Here is an 18181-nt window from a genome sequence, read left to right as displayed (position 1 = left end):
GTGCTGAGCCAGCAGCGTGGAGACCCGCCTGGGTTGTCTCAAAGCGTGGCGCGCTACACTTACAGTTACCATTACACCGCTCCGATGGAGATCCACAATGAAGGTGAAGCTGGTGGATGTTGAGTAGCAGGGTGCTCTCAATGTTACAATAAGTGGGTGAATGCCAACATATGTGCATGCCAACACATGGGCGTGGCGGTATTCATATTCGTCTGAAGCCCCCCCCCCGCCACCTCAACCAGAGTTGGAATTCCACATTCCTATGGTCAGACCAGTCCATTCATAAAGAAACCCCAGTTGACTTTCCACCAAACGGAACCTGTTGTATCGGCGCCGGGAGATGATGAATCAGAATATTTACTTATACTGCAGGAATCCGATGAGCTATAAAGCTCTTCTTCACAGATGTCCAGTAGGGGCAGTTCTGAATGTTACAACTACAAACAATACGAAAACACGAAAGGACCGCAAAGTATAGGAAAGGTAAACAAATCACTTTTAAAAAAATATATACAAATAAAACTGAACAATTTTTTTTATCTTACCGGTTAAAGCCCACTGAGCAATTAGCGTATTTTCAGAAGTGACCTGGCCACAAATGATAGCTCAAGGAAGTGGCTTATCGTGTGGAAATGTATATCAGAAAAATAATCTCTTGTTCTTCCACACCTCTGTCCCACTCACGTGGTGGTGCTCCGCTGTCCCTGCCAACCTTCTCCACGCTGCCCTGTCCTGCGCCGTCTCTCTTTCCGCTCCTCGGGCCACCGTGTCCGATCGCACCACATCGCCCACCCACCTCTTCTTCTGCCTTCCTCTTGATTCCTTTCTTTACACTTGCATAATTTGCACCTTCCGACCCACGTAATTTTTCTGATGTCTCTCAACATGACCGAACCAGTAGTAAAATTATCTAAATAATCTAAACGCATGTTGACTCCATCAGAAATGTGAAATCGCGACCCGTGGACCGGGAATCCAGCAGGCGATAACCACGGTGCTACCCAGTTACCGCTACCGCATATTAATTTGTGCTACCACAAGCCGAGTTCTAGACATCTCCGAGCCGCAGCCTTAACCTCATCTCCAAGCAAAAGTCAATTTGTAATCGTCAGATCCAGACGTGCAATGATTTAACCCCCCAGCGATTCACGATTGAACTCTGAAGTCAACTGTTTGTAAAGCTCACCAACTACGGTTGAAATGGCTAATGCATTAGCTCTGTCCGTCTGTCTGTCTGAAACGTGGAGGCATGATAACTGTGCGAGATATTATCCAGTGTGAATGAAACTCGAGTCTAACGTCGTGTTGCTATTATTAGGGACTTACCCTGTATAAAATTGGCCAAATTGTTCGATCGTTTGCCCGAAACTTTGGGAAACAAAAAAAACAGCGCTAAAAGTCTTTGGAACAAGTCGAAAACCCTAACGCTAAGCCGATGTTAACCGCAAATTTTTATAAACCGAAACTAAAATTGTAATGTTTGCTCTGGAACTAAATAAACAGGGAATCGGTTGCCGGTTGCAGGTTGCACCAGTCATTTTTATTTTCGCTTTGTTAACCGGGGGGTGTTAAAAGTGAGATTGGCCACGTTCCCTCAGCCAAGTTCACTGTCATCGCACTCGCGGAAACATTTGTCGGGGTCCCTCGGTGACAACTGTCGCAAGGAGGAGGTTGGAACGAGGCTGTCACGAGGCTGTCACGAGGCTCGACAATGTGGGGGACGCTGCTGCAACCGGCTCATCGAGAGACAGGAGACTCCTCCGATGGAGCGACCCAGCCACCACAAGTGATAGCTCAACCAAGTGGCCAATCGTCACCGTGTGGAAATGTACGGCAGCCAAATTCTCTGAACGCACGTCGATTTTGAAATGTGGAGGGAAAAACCAGAGGACCCGGAGAAAAATGCACGCGACATGGGCACATGCGCATAAACAAATGAACACAGACAGACAACCAAGGCAGGACTAGAGTCGCCAAATATTGCCGATGAGTAGAAATGTATTTTATCTCAAAATTTCATCGTAAAATGTACATTTTAGGGCTTATCGATAGCGTTACCTTTACAATCTTCCCCACTAACGGAGTAGTTGCGTTCCTGAAGAATACCGCAAGTGAGCTGTGACGTCACATCTCTGTCATGTCACCCGCATGCGGAAGCGTCATGCAGTGTGCCTGCTGACATAACGCATCCCCCCCGAACCCTCCGCGAGTAAAGTGCCATACAAATGTGTTGCAGGTCTAAGGTGTTCTTCGCGCAGCATTGCTTTATTTAACAGGGGTGGGGAATGTCCGGCCCACGGGCCGCACAAGACCCGCAAAATCATTTGGTGTGGCCCTGCCAAGGCAACCGCAGGTGGGACTCGAAATTCAATAAATCTAGGAGCAATCCTGGAAAAGCAGTTGCGAGTAGCAACATCATCAATATCAGCTAACATCACACGCCTCACCAAAGAGAAGCAGTTCCAGCCATCGCATTAGGGGTGAGTTAATTAAATGTTTGACCAAATATAACAGGTTAATTTTCAAGTTGATAATTTTGTATGGCCTGCGAATGATGTTATAAATATCCAAATGGCTCTTTATTATTAATGTCGTTTACTGCCGTACACACCCTGAAAGTTGTGATTGTCTGCAGCAAGCGCGTGTATGTGTACCTATGGACGCGCGCGCGTGTGTATGTGGGGGGAGCGGTAGTGTAGTGGTTAGCGCGCTGCGCTACGAACCCAGTGACCCGAGTTCGATTCCCGCTCACGGCCACCACCGGTGACGATTATTTGAACCGGTCCTGGGCCTCCCCTAGGTCGACTCAGCCTCAAACGAGTAACTGGTGTGGTGTGTGAACATCGCCACTGGGGAAACAAAGGTGGCCGGGCATGGTGAATCCAAGTCCCGGGCGAAGCCGGGTAGTAAAGCTAGTATAATATAAAGCACAATCCGCGATAACACGTGAGATGCGTTTGCAGGCTGAACAAACACCGTGGGTAGCATCTAGAAGCATCCAGCAGCATCCCAATTCCTTGTGTGATGCTACGCCGAGGCAGCCCTACGACCGCTTATTCCTACTCGCGCTGCGATGTAGTTCCGTTCGGCCACTCGCGTTATATCCAATTCGCATCCGCGTCATAAAAAAATACGTTCCCTAATACATTCATCATCGCGTTATATCCAATTCGCGTTTTGAAAACACGCGGCGCAATAGGAGAACAGACTACTTATGGGACAACTCCTTCAGAGCCGAATCAATTCCAGTTTACATTCCGAATCCAAAACTGAAATCTGACCGATCCCAAATCTTTATTTGCTTGACATGAAAGGCACAAAAAAACTATTTTCCATTGCAATAATTTCTCTCAGCCTAGGGTTGGCCTTGGATTGGCTCAGATATAATCTGCCACTGGGCTCACGGGGTGACCAGCCCCTCCCCACCCAGCCCCACCCCTCCCACTCCCCACCCAGCCCCTCCCCACCCTCCCCACCCAGCCCCTCCCCACCCAGCCCCTCCCCACCCAGCCCCTCCCCACCCTCCCCCTCTCCACCCAGCCCCTCCCCACCCTCCCCTCTCCACCCAGCCCCACCCTCCCCAACCAGCCCCTCCCCACCCTCCCCTCCCCACCCAGCCCCTCCCTCCCCACCCAGCTCCTCCCTCCCCACCCAGCCCCTCCCTGCACGACGGACACAATAATCCCCTGTGGGCTGGTGGAACCAGTGGGTTCCGACCAGAATAACGCCGAACTTAATTCATAATGACAGCAAATAACTCTAGCCAGACTTAATCAATTGAGCATTTATTATAATGTAACACACTCTCTTCAATCAACCCGTATCACTCATTCATTATTATTCTAATCCCCATAAAGATAATGAACTAACCCTATTTAGCAATTAACACTTTACTAGAATAACAATGCCATTAAAAATCCAGCTTTATTATGAACGCGCAACTCCGATTACCACAGTGGACTACGTAGGTGCGAAATAAGTTGAACATACATACAACACAAAATAGTACACCTTAATTCTGTATAATTAAGGAAAGCAGACTTTCACCCACACCGCTAAACAGATGCACCTTATTAAAATAATGTAACCTGCCAATCACAACCAATCAACTCTAATTACTATTCTGGATCACGTGCACGATTGTGCTGGTGACGTATTAGGGCAGCTCCACACAAGAGCAAAGCTGCTGCTATCACCTGATGGAGCTGGATATATAACCTCCATCAGAACGTCTTCGGAATAAAATTGTTAAATTTTAGCTTGGTTTTCAACATTTCGGCTTGCTGAAAAATGAAATCGGTTGGTATATATACCCACGTTGACAACCTGATTTGATTGGGATCTGTCGGGTGGTGGAGGGTACAGCTGGAAATTGGCATTATCATACCTGTCAACCCCTCATCAGTGCCTACCTTCTTACAGACCAATTCAGACTTTAGTGGTCACCCCCGTGCCCTTATAAATATCAAAGTTCATCCCACAAAGTCTCATCACAAGGGAGAAACACAAATAGACAAAAAAATAGGTTTGCCTGTATTGAAACGGCTGTATGCCGTATGGACCTCAAAACTCAATTTCCCTGGACAAGAATATGGAGTAACCGTATGGGTTGCCACCGTATGCATTATACGGATACGATCTAACACAAAAGTAATTATGAATCAATTTTCCACTTGTGCTCAAGGGCCAGGACGCTGGAATTAAAAAATATTGCACGAACAAGAATTGCACCGTAGGTAACTGATTTTAACTCTGCATGGTAACTGTTAACAATCACGATGGTAACTGCGATTAACTCTGTCGCCATGGCAAGCCATGGTAACTGTTAACTTTGACACCGCAGTAACTCGAGCTCTCATCATAATCATCCATGATCTATCCACTTCTGGATGAATTACTCCCCAAGCCACCGACACCTCTCCCAGCCTTGTGATGCAGCAATCCAGTTCGATCGTCCACAGGAGCTGATCTCTTCACTCCATATCCACGGTGGACGTCCTCTTTGGCTGCCACTCTCTCTATAGCCCGAACATCTGCCATCAACCCTATTGGCAACATGTCCTATCCAAACCCACTAATTATTTTAACATTTAACCCTTTCCCATTCTGTTGACATAAGTGTATGTCAGAATAAAAAAAATTAACCAAAATCTTTATCGGTACCGAGGCTCCCACAAGGCCATGCGGGAGGGCGCGTGGCAGTTTGGCGCCAGCTATTGTAGAGTGTGGTTGTGTCGCTACAGTTCTCTGACATGAGTACGATGTCTTTAAAAACAACGGTGCCACTACGGCTCTCTAAATAAAACTAACGCTGAACCGCTTGCACGTTCCAAGATTCAGTGGTGAACGGGACCACCACCCTTCAACTTGCAGACGTCTCGGAGCGGGAAAGGGTTAAGAAGATGTCGCTCACTCTAAATCCGATCCACGTTGCATTCACGATATTGTACAGCGTTTAGAATGCATCATCACTGACACATCGCTATTATGAGCCTGTGTGATGCGTGCAAGAATTCTCGTCACCGGTGCGCTCCGACTAGGGAATTTGGCTCCTTATTCGGCAAATAAATTAAGATTCGTCCAATCGTGAACGAGTGCCGACACTGGATCGAGCCTGGATTTGGATTGATCCCATTGCTACCTAGAAACGTAATCGTTCAAGTAAAGAATGAAGTATGTAGTTGGTGCAGGTTGGTGAAGGCGGGGAACATAGACGGTGAAGCTTAGAACTATAGAACAACAATGTATTTTGCCTTTGCTGACCACGGAGTCTCACAGGAGCCGATAACACCTGTTCCATTGAGATGGTCGCCCATCCATGCATTATCCAGGCTCAACTCTCCTTAGCTTCACAGATCAGACAAAACGAGGTGTATACTGGTGGATTTCGTCAAAAGGCTGGAGTCAAATACAGGAGTGATGGCGCGGCGCAGTGGTAACACAGCAACAAGAACCTGGGTTTGATTCCCGACTCGGGCGCATTTCTGCGTAGGAGTGTGTATGTTCTCCCCCCCTGTACTGCATGTGTTTATTTTTTCCGGGTTCTCTGTTTTATTTTCCCATAGCAAAAAACACATTCCTGCGGAGGGAGCTGGTAGAAACGTTGGGTTGCTCAGTCAATGGCCAGGGTCAACGGCGGCGTGGTGTATTCCGCAAATATGCCCGACTGTGAGGGCGGGCACAAGCCGGTGTGAGTAGGTTAAACATTGAGTTATATAAGGGCACCACGGGATGACCAGCCCCTCCCCACCCAGCCCCACCCCTCTCACCCCCACCCTCCCCACCCAGCCCCTCACCACCCAACCCCTCCACACCCTCCCCACCCTCCCCACCCAGCCCCTCCCCACCTTCCCCACCCAGCCCCTCCCCACCCTCCCCACCCAGCCCCTCCACACCCTCCACACCCTCCCCACCCTCCCCTCCCCACCCAGCCCCACCCTCCCTCCCCACCCAGCCCCACCCTCCCCACCCAGCCCCTCCCTCCCCACCCAGCCCCTCCCTGCACGACGGACACAATAATCGCCTGTGGGCTGGTGTAACCAGGAGGTTCCTACCAGTAAAACATACAAAGTAACCATTATTTTAACGTCTCCAATGCTGAAAAATTCCCTGCAAGTTATTCAACAGGGCTATAAAACATCGCCCTCCTAATGAGAATGCTTGGCAGGACCCTCTTGAAAGAATCGTGAAGACTCATTGGGACTTTCTTGCGTAAACAAGTGTAGCAATGATAATACACGTGGGCAGGAAGCTACAGAACTTGATGGGTGACCACTGGAACTTGACGGGCAATTCCCTTTTGTGTGACACTTTTCTGGCAGAAATAACTCCACGTTTACCTTCATGCGCTTTGGAAAGTCCAAGGCGAAGAAACCGTATCCGCGCCCCCGGTTTCCTCCTCCGATCACGAGGACCGTCACGGGCACAGCCTCGCCATCTGAAACCCACAAACGCCCGTGAATTTACAGTCACGCGTAGCATCGACTCCGTCCGGGTTTTTTTTCTTGTTTCGCTTGTGCCGTACAGCTCTCCTGATATGTTTTTGATTGCTCCGCTTGCCGTTCAACAACGACGTCTGACGTTTCACTCCCACGTGTTGGGAGGATTCTTTAGGAATCGAATGTACGCATGTTGAACTTCTTTCGCACCGTACGTAGCCAACCGTGCTAATCGGAGGTGCGGGGGGGAAAGACAACAAACTAAACACAAAAAGCATTTCAAAAAAAAAAAATTCAATCTAGATTTAAAGGTGCATTGCTCCAGTGGCTTCCGAATATCGAATATTTTTTTTATAGGTTTTACAACACAAATATGTGCATTGCGTGTACAAAACTCTCGGGCCTATCCAGACCACCAGTTCAAAAGCACTGAATGTGTAGTAATTTTATCTCTTAGATCACAGATTGAATGAGTAAAGGTACACTGATTTTTTTTCCAATTAGTCCTCTGTTGACTTCGTGCAAGATACACGACAGAGTCTTAAACACTTTTAATAGAATCATGCCTGGCATATTCAGAACCCACTTTGCTATACTACTCCCTCTGTGGCAGCTTTCTGTCTGGCATACAATCTCCATAACCTCTTTTTAAACAAAAAACTATTCTATTTTTACAAGGTAAGGCCTACTAAGCTATGTAGCCCTTTTTCAAAAGCTACCTGGCCACAAATAATAGCTCAACAAAGTGGCTTATCATCACGTTGAAATTTATAGCAGACAAATACTCTAAATGCATGTGCATGTCGAATCTAAATGTGGAGGGGAAAACCGGAGGACCCGGAGAAAAATTCACACGACCGCGGGAAGAGAGACATGCAGACTCCAAATATACAGGTCAGGCTCGAAGCCACGACCTCCTGTATACCAGGCGAGGTAGTTAACATCTATCCAGACCCGACGTAGCTGACCTACCTGAGATCCCGCCAAATCATTACCCAAGTTGCCAAGCCCATGCACACAGTTTGGCTATCTCGGGCAGTCAGAATAATTATCGTAAACACGGCACGTTTTGTCAATTGTTTGAAGGGTGGTCGTCACGTCAGTGATGTGTAAGCGTTGCCCGTGATCGGGACTCATGAAATGTAACTTTAAGATTAATGTTTAATAAAAAATCACCACTCAAAATTCCTTGACCACTCCAAGCTTCAGAATACACTCAGCTTTGCGGCCACCCACACCCAAGGATGACATTTAGTTTTATCCCCAACGTAAACAAGTCCCCTTGAGAGTGCCACGGCTCGAAATACAGAATTATATCCTTCATCTGACACAAAAACATATTTTAAAAAATTCCACTTAAGAGTATAAAGTGTAACGTTTATGGGTAAATAAGAATATTTATTAAGTATAATTTTTTTACTGGATATCTGTGGGAAAAAAAACTATCGCATTCCTCCAGCATAAATATTCTGATTGCGACCATGACGATGCATGATTATTTACGATGCGATCTGGGTTCAAACTCATCACCATCATCACCACCACCATGAACCACTGTGACTGTGACTCGCCACTGATGCACGGCCCCTTTAGACCGCCCCCCACACCCCGACTACCTCCACCCACAACTACCCCCACCCCCACCACCGTGACATCACGTGACCTGCTGCATCCGGGATCTTGAGCCTTCTAGAATTGGCGTCATCGGCGCTGGGAGCCGCCGCGCCCGACATGGCGGGTCGCGCGCGCGCACGCGGCAGGCACGCGCACGAGCACCACGCTCGCCACTCTCGCCTCGCTCGCTCGCTCGCCACGCTGCAGACGGGCCGGGGGGGAAGGCGATCACTGGCGGGGGACCGCTCGAACCTTGCCGCGCTGAACGTGGCGGCGCGGGTTAAAGGAAACAACGGGTGGGGGGCGGGGTCGTGGGGTGGGGGCCGCGGTGGTGACGGCGGCTCGCCCTCGAAACCCAAGAAACGCGCCTTGCCATTTCCGGTTTGCACACGGGCCGTCGCGCCGCCACCGGAAGTCGAGAAACCCCCACGTGTTTTTTTGTTCCCGTTGCTATATCGGCATCGCGCGTGTGGTGTTTTTTTGTAAGCGCTTTGTCGGCCTTTATCATTGCCGTCGCTTTTACGCGGGATTCTCCGGTCGCCGCGCCAATTCCATTTTTAACTTCGATGGAATATTTTTTGGTTAAATGAGAAATGATTGGTCCGTTTTGCCGCCGCCTCATTTGCATACCGCGGTGGGGGCGCGGCGCCTCCCAATGGGGGCTCGGCGACGCCCACACCCCTGGCCGCAGCCAATGGGCGCGAGCCTCGCTGACGACACGTGACGTATAAAAGGGCGCTGCGCGATCGGCCCGGGCTCTTTAAGTGACAGCGCCGTTTCGCTGTCGGCACGTGAGGAGCCGGGCTCTGGGCGCTCTCGCTGTGGTTTCATTAACTCGCTCAGCGCAAAGCGACTCAAAGCAATCCCGTAGCGACAACCCGGCGAAGAAGAACAAGACGCGAGAGCAGCAGCCACCACCAGCCGCCAGCGCAAGAAAGCTTCAATCGGCAGCAACTTGCTATAAGCAAACAGCAAGCTTCGGCGATAACCAATTAAGCTAATTGGCTGCACGCAACGAAGAGGAGCCATGGCTGATACCGCGGTTGACACCACGACTGAGACAGCAACGAAGGTATTTGTTCTTTTTGATTCAGTATGCGAGGCCGCTTTTCTCTCGTGGTGGCGTCCTGTGTGTGTGCTGTGTGTGTGTATTGTTTGTAACGATGTGGCTATCTGTCAGCTTCGCTACACGCGCTACACCTGCGCGGGTGGGTGGGTGGTGGGGTAAATGCCATTCTGAAATGGAACCCTACGTACCCAGACGGGTTATTACGCGACGTACAAGCGAAGCGTCCGGAGGAGAGGCTCCACAATAGTTTTGTGAACGACGAAAAGTGAAGAGTTTGGGAGCGAGGCGATTGGCGGACTTTTCCCTACTTGCCGCTGCTGTGGATTCATACATTCGTGGTCCTGCTTCTTTAGGAGGGGGCTTTTGTGAACACCACCTTCCACCACCAACGCGCGCTATTGAAGTGCGCTCGTTTTGGAGCTCGCTACCACCCGCTTATAGACTTTTATCCGTAGGTTTGAGGGTTTTGTAAGTGTTATGGGGGTGGATGCGGATAGTTGGTGGGTTATTTCTGCGTAATGGAGTTTGTGTGGTTTCAATGGGTTTGTTTTAAATACGAGAACGTTTTGCGCGCGCCACTCCACGTGGCCCGGTCTCCGAAGACAAAGATCACCCGTATAGTCTTCAGACTGTTGGGGGGCAAGTCCTGTTAGCGATCACCTATTAAGGTCGGCACGGCACACGGGGGAGGTGGGTGGTCAGCACCGCGCTCGGCCGCCTTTGTCTCTCCCCCCCCCCCATGCCGATGTTCATAACACCGCACCAGGTTACAAATTTAAGGCTGATTCGACCTCGTGGGAGGTCCGGAACTGGCTCAAGATATTCGCCACCGATGTTGGCTGCGAGCGGGAATCAAACCTCGTGTGGCCGCCGATTCGTAGCGCAGCGCGCTAACCACTGCGCCACCACTCCCCAACATGCCCCGCGTCTCCACTCCTCGCTCGCCATGCTGCACGAGAGGGCACGTTGGCGTATTCATACCACACTGCGTACACGACAGCCGCTAGCTACTACTACAGGCACTATACCGCATGCAAGTACGCATGGCACGCGTGCTATCTATATAGTGTGCACACTTGTTCAGGTTAATTAAACACAAGTTTGAATTAACGTGTTTCAGCCTCGTTCGCATTGTGTAGAGGTCATCGTTTGCGGTCGGGTCCCAGTGGCTTGGTGGAGTTTCTGCGGGGAAGTCCGCGTTTGGGGAGTACTCGTGGGGGGGGGGGTCTCTGTGTGACGGCGGCCGCTCGCTTGGTACTACGGGTAGAAGAAGACGAAGCAGCGCTGCGTGGTGGGCGACAGCGGCGCTCTGGGCGCGCAGGTGCAGCGGCACCGGCGGCGCGGCTGTCACCGGCGGCAGCTTTGCTGCCCCCCCCCCCGCAAAGGCTTGCAGCGGTCGTAGTGGCAGCCGTGTCGTGTGTGGTGATGGTGTTTTAATTCTACACTGTAATCAACGCGGTGTGCTTGTTGACGCAGTGAGTAAGTGGCGAGTGAATGTTAACGTGGGTGGTGGTGGTGCGCACACTTACAATGTTGTGTTCGTCCTTGGCTTCTCAATGTGTGGTCCGCGTGCATTTACTACGGTGGAGGCCACCAACCCACACGCAGCTTCCAACAGGGACGTCTCGCCCACTCCACAGTGGAGGAGGCCCCCCTCCCCACCACGACGCCCCCCCCCCCCCACGTGTAACTTTAAATTCGCTTTCCCGCGTAAACCCAACGCGAAAATCGCCACCACCCCCCCCCCCAGTTAGCGATGGGGTTTTCCCCCCTTCGCGCTCGATGTGGCGCTGCTGCTGCGATGTGAGAGAGGCATGTGCGCTGGGTTCGTGGTGCAAGGGGGAGCACACCACACACACCACATACACACCACCACACACACACACACCACCACACACAACACCACACACACCACACACACCACCAGACACCACACACCACCACATACACCACCACTACACCACACACATACACGCATGGTGCACGCTTTAGTAGAGTGGTCAAACCCCCCACGTTTAAACCTCCCCCCCCCCCATTCGTTTGAGTTAGAGATGGGGGCGGAGAGAGAAATGATAATGATGATCATAAATTGTTTCTACTTTAAGCGGCCTTTCTTTTGTTGTGGCACTTGACGACGGTCGACACATTGCATCGCGTGTGATTGTTACTAAGCACGGGTTTGCATTGTGCGCGCGTCTGTGTACATAAATAGGCGCTCGCCAACACACCGCGTATGCAATACAGAGCACGTGTATATGCTGTGTCATACATGTAGTCGGAGAGAGACAAAGGCGGGCGGGCGTGGTTTCTGGCCACAACCACCCAGCTCATTGCGCCGTGCCGGTCCTAAATAGGTGCTCGCAAACAGAACTCATTCTCCCAACCGCAGCGTGTACGGCTCACGGGGATAGACATTTGCTTTTGGCTGTATAACACAACACCCACACGCGGGGCTGTGTGCCAGTCTCGTACTCCCATAGACTTGCATTGACGAAAGTGCGCGCTCAGTCACCAACCCCGACCACTGCGCTGGTGTGGCCGAGTTCGACTCGGGGGGGGGGGGGGGGTCACGTTCAGTCGATTCCGTGGAGGCGAAGAAGTGTTGGAGCAGGCGGCCCGTGCCGACACCGCGTGCGCGAGTTAGCCGTGCGCAGGGGGGGTTCATGTGCGAGTGCACACCGAGTGAGTGAGTGTGGTGGTGGTGGCCGTGCCTGACTGCGTGTCTGGTACAGAATGTCTCTTGTTCCTGTGGCGCTTCTTGTTGTGTGCGTGTCGGTGCCGCGCGAGTCAGTCGAGAAGCAGTCGCGCGAGTAGCAGCTCTACCACGGTGGTGGTGGTGGTGCCGCGGGCTTGTTCCTGGCGGCGGTGCTGAATCTGTCGTAGCGCAGATCTGTCGGCCCCAGACACGCGGCCGGTGGTCGTCTCTCCCCCTCTGTGCGCGCGGACTCCCCCCCCCCCCCCAGAGGCTGGGTCCCATTAGTGGCGTCTGGTTCCTCGTGGGGCTTCCCGCCTCTTGTTAAACTTCATGTATCCACCACCCAGGGAGACCACCCCGTGTAACATTGACTACCCCCCCCAAAACCTTCCCTTGGAAGAACCCCCCCTCTAAAAATCCTATCTGCCCGTGCGTTTGTGGAGCGAAACCGGCCTCATTGGACAAACTCTCTCCCCACACGCGCGCCACTAACGCGGTGTGGTATGGAGGAGCGCCAGGGGTAATAGCGAGCCGCATTAGTTGACCACTGAACGTGTACACCGGCACGCATGACGGGGGGGGGGTCCCATATTTAACCTCGCCACGAGTGTCCGTGCCCTTTATTCGGCCACGGCGGCTGTATTCACGCAACCGAGCAAAGTGTGAGCGCCTCTTTATTGACTTGTAACACAACCAACATCGCACGTCTGTGTCGCCCCCACCTTTCTCATCGTGAGTAGCGTGGGGACGAGGGGTCAGGGGGGGGGCCCCCCTATTTATTTGACCGCCCTGTGCGTCTCAAACGTCGGGTGGACAATCGCCCGCCCGCCGTGTGTTCTGGCCGGCCCCGCTCTGGCTCGCTCGCTGCCGTGCGCCGTCAACCCCGCGGGTTTGACATTGCTGCAAGGCAGCAGCGGGCGCGGCGCGTGGGTGCTCTCTGCAAGCCGCGTACCGGGGGGCTTCTGCAGCTGCGGTGTCGTTTTGCCGCCCCCAACGCCATCGGCAGGCATCCTCTTCTTGGGCGCGCTTGCAATTCAACTTTTGTTGTTGGCATAGAATACACGTGCCCCCCCCCCAATCGGTTTTTGTTGGGTTTACCCCCCTTTTTTAGGTAGAACAAGTGGTGTGTGTGTAGCATCGCGCGCGAGCTGTGTGTTGTTCAAGCGGTGTTCACGTGGCCCCCCGCTGGGGTAGTGGGAGATTTGCGTGGAACTTCTTTATCCGCGACTCGGCGGCGGACCACCGAATTCGCGCAACGTTTAATTTGTGTTGCCACCGAGCTGATAATAGGAATGTGGGTAACCCCCCCCCCCGCGATTTTCGCAGATAATAGGATTTGCAGATTGAAAAAATATATATCGCTTGCGATTGTAGTGAACATTTGCGGATATTCGGACAAATTCCCTCTTTATCCACGGTTATCGCAGATAAATGGATAATAGCGGATTTAATGGGATGGTGTATAATCTGTCGAATTATCAGTTATATCCTCGCGGGGTTTTTAAATACATTTTAATTGTAAAGGTTTTTAAATTGTTAATGGGTTTTTTTTCCCGCCAATTGCTTTGGGGGGGGGAGGGTTGGTGCTGGGGTCGTAGCGCACAGCCCAGGAGCGCAGTGGGCGGTTTCGCAAAAAAAAACTCCTTCCAATGGACAAACCCCCGTGGCCTCCACTACCCACCCACCTACCTCGCTCGCTCGCTATTTAAAGTAAAGTGAACGAGAGAGAGGGAAAAACACGCTCGCTTAAAAGTATTTAATGTCACGCAGCCTTGGGGTTGTCTGTTGGCCCGAGTCGGGGTGCAGGAGGGGGCGGTCTCATCTCGCCTAAGAAGCGCCAAATGTTGGGAGACCCTGGGACAAAAATCAGTATTGCAAATGGGACCAATTTGCTCATTAGCTTTTGTGGCACTTAATAGAAACACATTTTAAATGTAAAAAAAATCTGCTTGGGGTACAACTACATTTTCACCTTTATTGTAAATGCACGACAGTTCCAGGGGAGAAGCCTCGCTTTTTTTAAAGAGTAGTTTCCTACATTGGCATGTTTGGCAGATGACTTTTATGTGAACGCTTTAAGTGTGTAAGGAAACCACCACCGATTCCATCATATGGGCAACTCAAATAATGGCTCGGGCAGGTCGGCCACCACCACCAACCCCGGCTGTTATGATCCAAAAAAAAAACGCGGTCGCATCTCCTCGTCTGCTGCGTGAGCCACCAACCCCCGTCCAAAAAACGCGGCTTTAGTTTTTCTTAACACAAGCAGCGCTCGCTCCCTCGCTAGTTCGCTCAGTAAAAGCGCGCACCACGCCCGGTCCTTTAAAGGGCTCGCGTCTCCAGCCCTGTGAGAAAGGAGCAAAAAAAGAATCTCCCCCCCCCCCTTGTGTGTGTGCTGCGCTATTGGCCGTGGTGGCTGGCTGGGTTGGGGAGGAGGAGGTGGTTGGTGGTGGTGGGGGGGAAGAGTCGAGGTGGTCGCTTCGGTTTAGTGTGGGCGGGCTGCAGAGACGCGCGGGCCGGAGCCGATTGGCCGACGGTGCGCGCTCACCCCCCCACCACCACCGAGCCGCCGCCTCGGTGTGGCGGCGGCTCGGGGCGCGACCATCTGCGGCCTCCCTCCCCACCTCCCCCCCCACGTCAACCCCAACGCTGCTCTCGATAATGGTGGGGGGGGGGCAGACGTGCACCCGGGCAACCCAACCCTCAATGGGGGGGGCGGCCCGTGCCATTGTCCCACCGCCGCAGCAGCAACAGCGGCGGCAGATTGGACCCCGGCGGCAGATGTCGCCTTTGTGTCGACGAAACCCGATGCTGCCCCGAGCGGCCGCCCGCCCGCCGGCTGCAATGGCAGCGGCAAGCAGCCCCCCCCCTCCTCATCGCCCTCGAACAATGATGTTTATTGTTCGGAGTAGCGATCCTTTCGAGAGGAGCCCGCGAGCGTTTTGTCAGCGCCAATGATGAAAAAAAATAAAGGCTTTGTTTCAAAAAAAGAAAGTTTTTACCCCCCTCCCTTTGCCCAGACGTGAGGTTAATTTAAACAGGTGCGTCAATTGCGCGGGTTTTTATGAATTTCTGGCGAGTTGTACGGGGGGGAGGGGGAAGGGATTTTGTGACTGGGCGTTGGATATAAACGCAAGCTTGCGGGAGAGTAAGCAGTGCGTTTACCAAGAGGTCAACAGTTTCGTGACAAAAGTTAATATAGTTTTTGCCATTGATTTCTATGAATTGCACCTGCATAGGAAGTGTCCGAATCGTAAATGAATCCACGCTGCTCTCGGCATGCCGAGACCCACCCTTAACACGGCCGTTGCGATTGTCCTCGCCGCAGGACCTCAAGGACCTCAAGAACAAGAAGGAGGAGGTGGTTGCCGAAGAGGAGGACAGCCAAGATGCCCCCTCCAATGGCGCCGAGGTAACTCCTGGGACCAGCCCCGCGCTGGTATCTCTCGCGCAGCCTCTCATTTCCCTGACCACTCGTGCACCCCGTGCCAGGGTGCCCCCAACACATGACCTCTCTCTAACCTCCATTCCACATTCTCGTGTGCAGGACGAGAATGGAGAGGGAGACTCTGAAGAAAATCCAGAGGATGTGGACGAGGAGGAGGAGGCTGACGAAGAGGGTGAGTGGTGCAATTACAAATCTCTTTCCCGCTTGTATTCGTGTTGTGCTGTTGGCAAAAAAAACCTTGTTGAGAACATCCATTTGAGATTGTCATGGTCGCTCGCCATCACCTGTAGATTGCTGTCTTGAAACTCATCCGAATACTGTTGACGTTTCTTTAATACGCCTCAACCTCGCCTTATTTTAGGGCCTTGAATGGGCTTTTCATATAGCAATAAAAACCTATCTTTTTCTCACCTTGCAATACTGGGAATTGACATGCCTAATATAAAACAGGGATTCTTGTGCAGTCATGGGTGACCTGGCTGAGATGGTTAACTCTCTCTGCTATGCTTGAGAACCCGGTCTAATCACGTGTGGCTGAAACCCAGACACCACAACCCAACTAATTGCTCCAACACGGCAATTATCCACCACCTCCCCGCACTCAACATGACTCTCCTCCCCTCACAGGGGACGCTGATGAAGTAGACGACGACGATGATGACGAGGAAGACGACGATGAAGCGCCCTCAAGTAAACGTCCAGCGGAGGAGGATGAGGTACTGACGGCTGCGTTGGGAGCACTGTGGCTCTGCCATGGGGTTGTGGCGGGGTGGCTTCGGCTACGTGGTTGGGAGTGTTGAGGCTGTGTGCGTGCACACATGTCTGTTGGTCGCTATTTAAATCGTGGGAAGGCTGCCCCCTGTTGCAACTCCGCTGGCAATTGATGCAGACGCAACAATGTACGGCAGCTCCGCCGAGGGCTAATGCCGAGTCAATCGCAGTCGGCGGCAGTGCGGTTGGCTTGTCTGAACCGTCTTCGCGTGTTAGGTGCGCTGTTGACTCTTGGACTAAGAATTGTCTCTTCTCTACCCCCCTACCCCGTGTCGTGTTTCAGGATGAGGCGGACAAAAAGAAACAGAAAACTGAAGACAACGGTGATTCGGTGGAGTCCTAAGGGGGGAATACTGGGAAATAAAACTAAATTGGGAGGGGGAAAAGGAGAGGAGTGGGGGGGGATTTGGTTCCCTTTTTTGCGCCGTCCAAAACCTGTTCCCCTGCCCCCCCCCCGCCACTGCTAGGGCTACCGAGTAGTGGGTGCATTTCTCTTTGTTGGTTTTTTTTTATTGGCATAGTCTATATTTTTAAAAATAACAATAACCAGCCCACACTGGAGTTGCTGCAGAATTTTTGTTTAAAAAAAAAAAGTACACCTTCCACCATCACCCCTCCCCCCCCCTCCTGATTTTAGAAACGTTTTCAATGAAATAAAAAAAACGACACAAATGCAAATAACAAAAAGGGTTTTTTTGTATACCTATTTATTTTATACCACAACCGAGGGCTCTCGATCTGCACAAAAAAGGGACGTTGGGAGGTGCAGTCAGAGGAGAAAGGGGTGGGGGGGAACGGGGTGGGAGATGGATTTTGTTAGGAAGCGGTGAGAGTGGATCCGCGATGCAGCCCCAATTTACCCGGTAGCCCCTGCGGGGGGGGGGGGGATGCCATGCCCCTCTTAATTTTTTTTGTCCGTCCCTTGCTTTTTATTTGGGGGGGGGGGGGTTAAGGAAAGGAAAAAACTAAACTTGTATCATTCCTTTAATTTTTTATTTTATTTCTTTTCTTTATGTAAAGAATCAAGTAGGCTAAACTTGCGTTGGGTCGTGTTATTGGAAACACGGGCCAAAGATGTTTTTAAGTACTGTCGTTGAAAAAAAAATCAGGCCCAACTCCTGTGTGAAACAACAACCAACAACAAAAAGAATGGTTTTCTTTTGGATGTATTTGTAATGTAGTCTGTTAATAAAATTTGACAAAACGCCGTGCTCTGTTCTTCATTGTGAATTGCACAATAACACTGCCCCAATAAAGTCCATCAGAACATCACAAGCCCGCAACGCTGTCCATCTACACTGACAAAACGCCGTGCTTTCTGTTCTTCATTGTCAATTGCACAAAAACACCGCCCCAATAAAGTTGGCACCAAGACTCCCGTCAGAACATCACAAGTTCCGACTCCGATGCCCGTTCCCCGCTGGGGATGGGCAATGTGAAATCTTCCACCACTGGATGCAATCCTGCCAGTGAAAGATGAAATACTGCACGATGCACATTTTGCATACCAAGTGAAAACTTTTGACGCGTTTGTTTAAACTCGCTATATAATTAAGTTAACGTGAGGGTTTGTGGAATGAGACGCGTTATTAAATACGTCTTTAGCTGCGTGACATCACTGGAAAACAACTCCCACCATCTTACAA

The 18181-nt window shown here is 51.4% G+C and overlaps 2 protein-coding genes across 3 annotated transcripts in view; one reads left to right on the top strand and one right to left on the bottom strand.

Moving 5' to 3' along the window:
* LOC144728306 (putative oxidoreductase YteT) overlaps positions 1-8852 on the bottom strand; it is a 250754-nt gene extending 241902 nt beyond the window's left edge. For both annotated transcript variants that reach the window (XM_078607641.1, XM_078607642.1), the window contains exons 1-2: positions 8602-8852; positions 6840-6937 (exon numbers count right to left, since the gene is read on the bottom strand). In XM_078607641.1, the coding sequence (XP_078463767.1) occupies positions 6840-6937; positions 8602-8671 (168 nt within the window). In that variant the 5' untranslated portion in view covers positions 8672-8852. The remainder of the gene's footprint in view (positions 1-6839; positions 6938-8601) is intronic.
* Positions 8853-9101: 249 nt separating this feature from the next.
* Positions 9102-17743, top strand: LOC144728307 (uncharacterized). The gene is made up of 5 exons (XM_078607643.1): positions 9102-9624; positions 15645-15728; positions 15864-15936; positions 16392-16480; positions 16819-17743. Exons 1-5 carry the CDS (start codon positions 9580-9582, stop codon positions 16876-16878), a joined length of 351 nt encoding a protein of 116 aa, XP_078463769.1. The 5' UTR covers positions 9102-9579; the 3' UTR covers positions 16879-17743.
* The last annotated feature ends 438 nt before the right edge of the window (positions 17744-18181 follow it).

Source organism: Lampetra planeri, chromosome 28 (genome assembly GCF_965212315.1).
Source record: "Lampetra planeri chromosome 28, kcLamPlan1.2.h2, whole genome shotgun sequence".
In the NCBI taxonomy this organism is placed as follows: domain Eukaryota; kingdom Metazoa; phylum Chordata; class Hyperoartia; order Petromyzontiformes; family Petromyzontidae; genus Lampetra; species Lampetra planeri.
The sequence above is the reverse complement of the archived record's forward strand: the minus strand, read 5'-3'. Positions and strand labels throughout refer to the sequence as shown.

Bases quoted from the DNA above. Each gene is read 5' to 3' on its own strand.
- LOC144728307 (XM_078607643.1), top strand. From the start codon at position 9,580: ATGGCTGATACCGCGGTTGACACCACGACTGAGACAGCAACGAAG. The intron at 9,625-15,644 runs GTATTTGTTCTT...TCCTCGCCGCAG, and splicing joins CGACTGAGACAGCAACGAAG to GACCTCAAGGACCTCAAGAA. The intron at 15,729-15,863 runs GTAACTCCTGGG...TCTCGTGTGCAG, and splicing joins CCCCCTCCAATGGCGCCGAG to GACGAGAATGGAGAGGGAGA.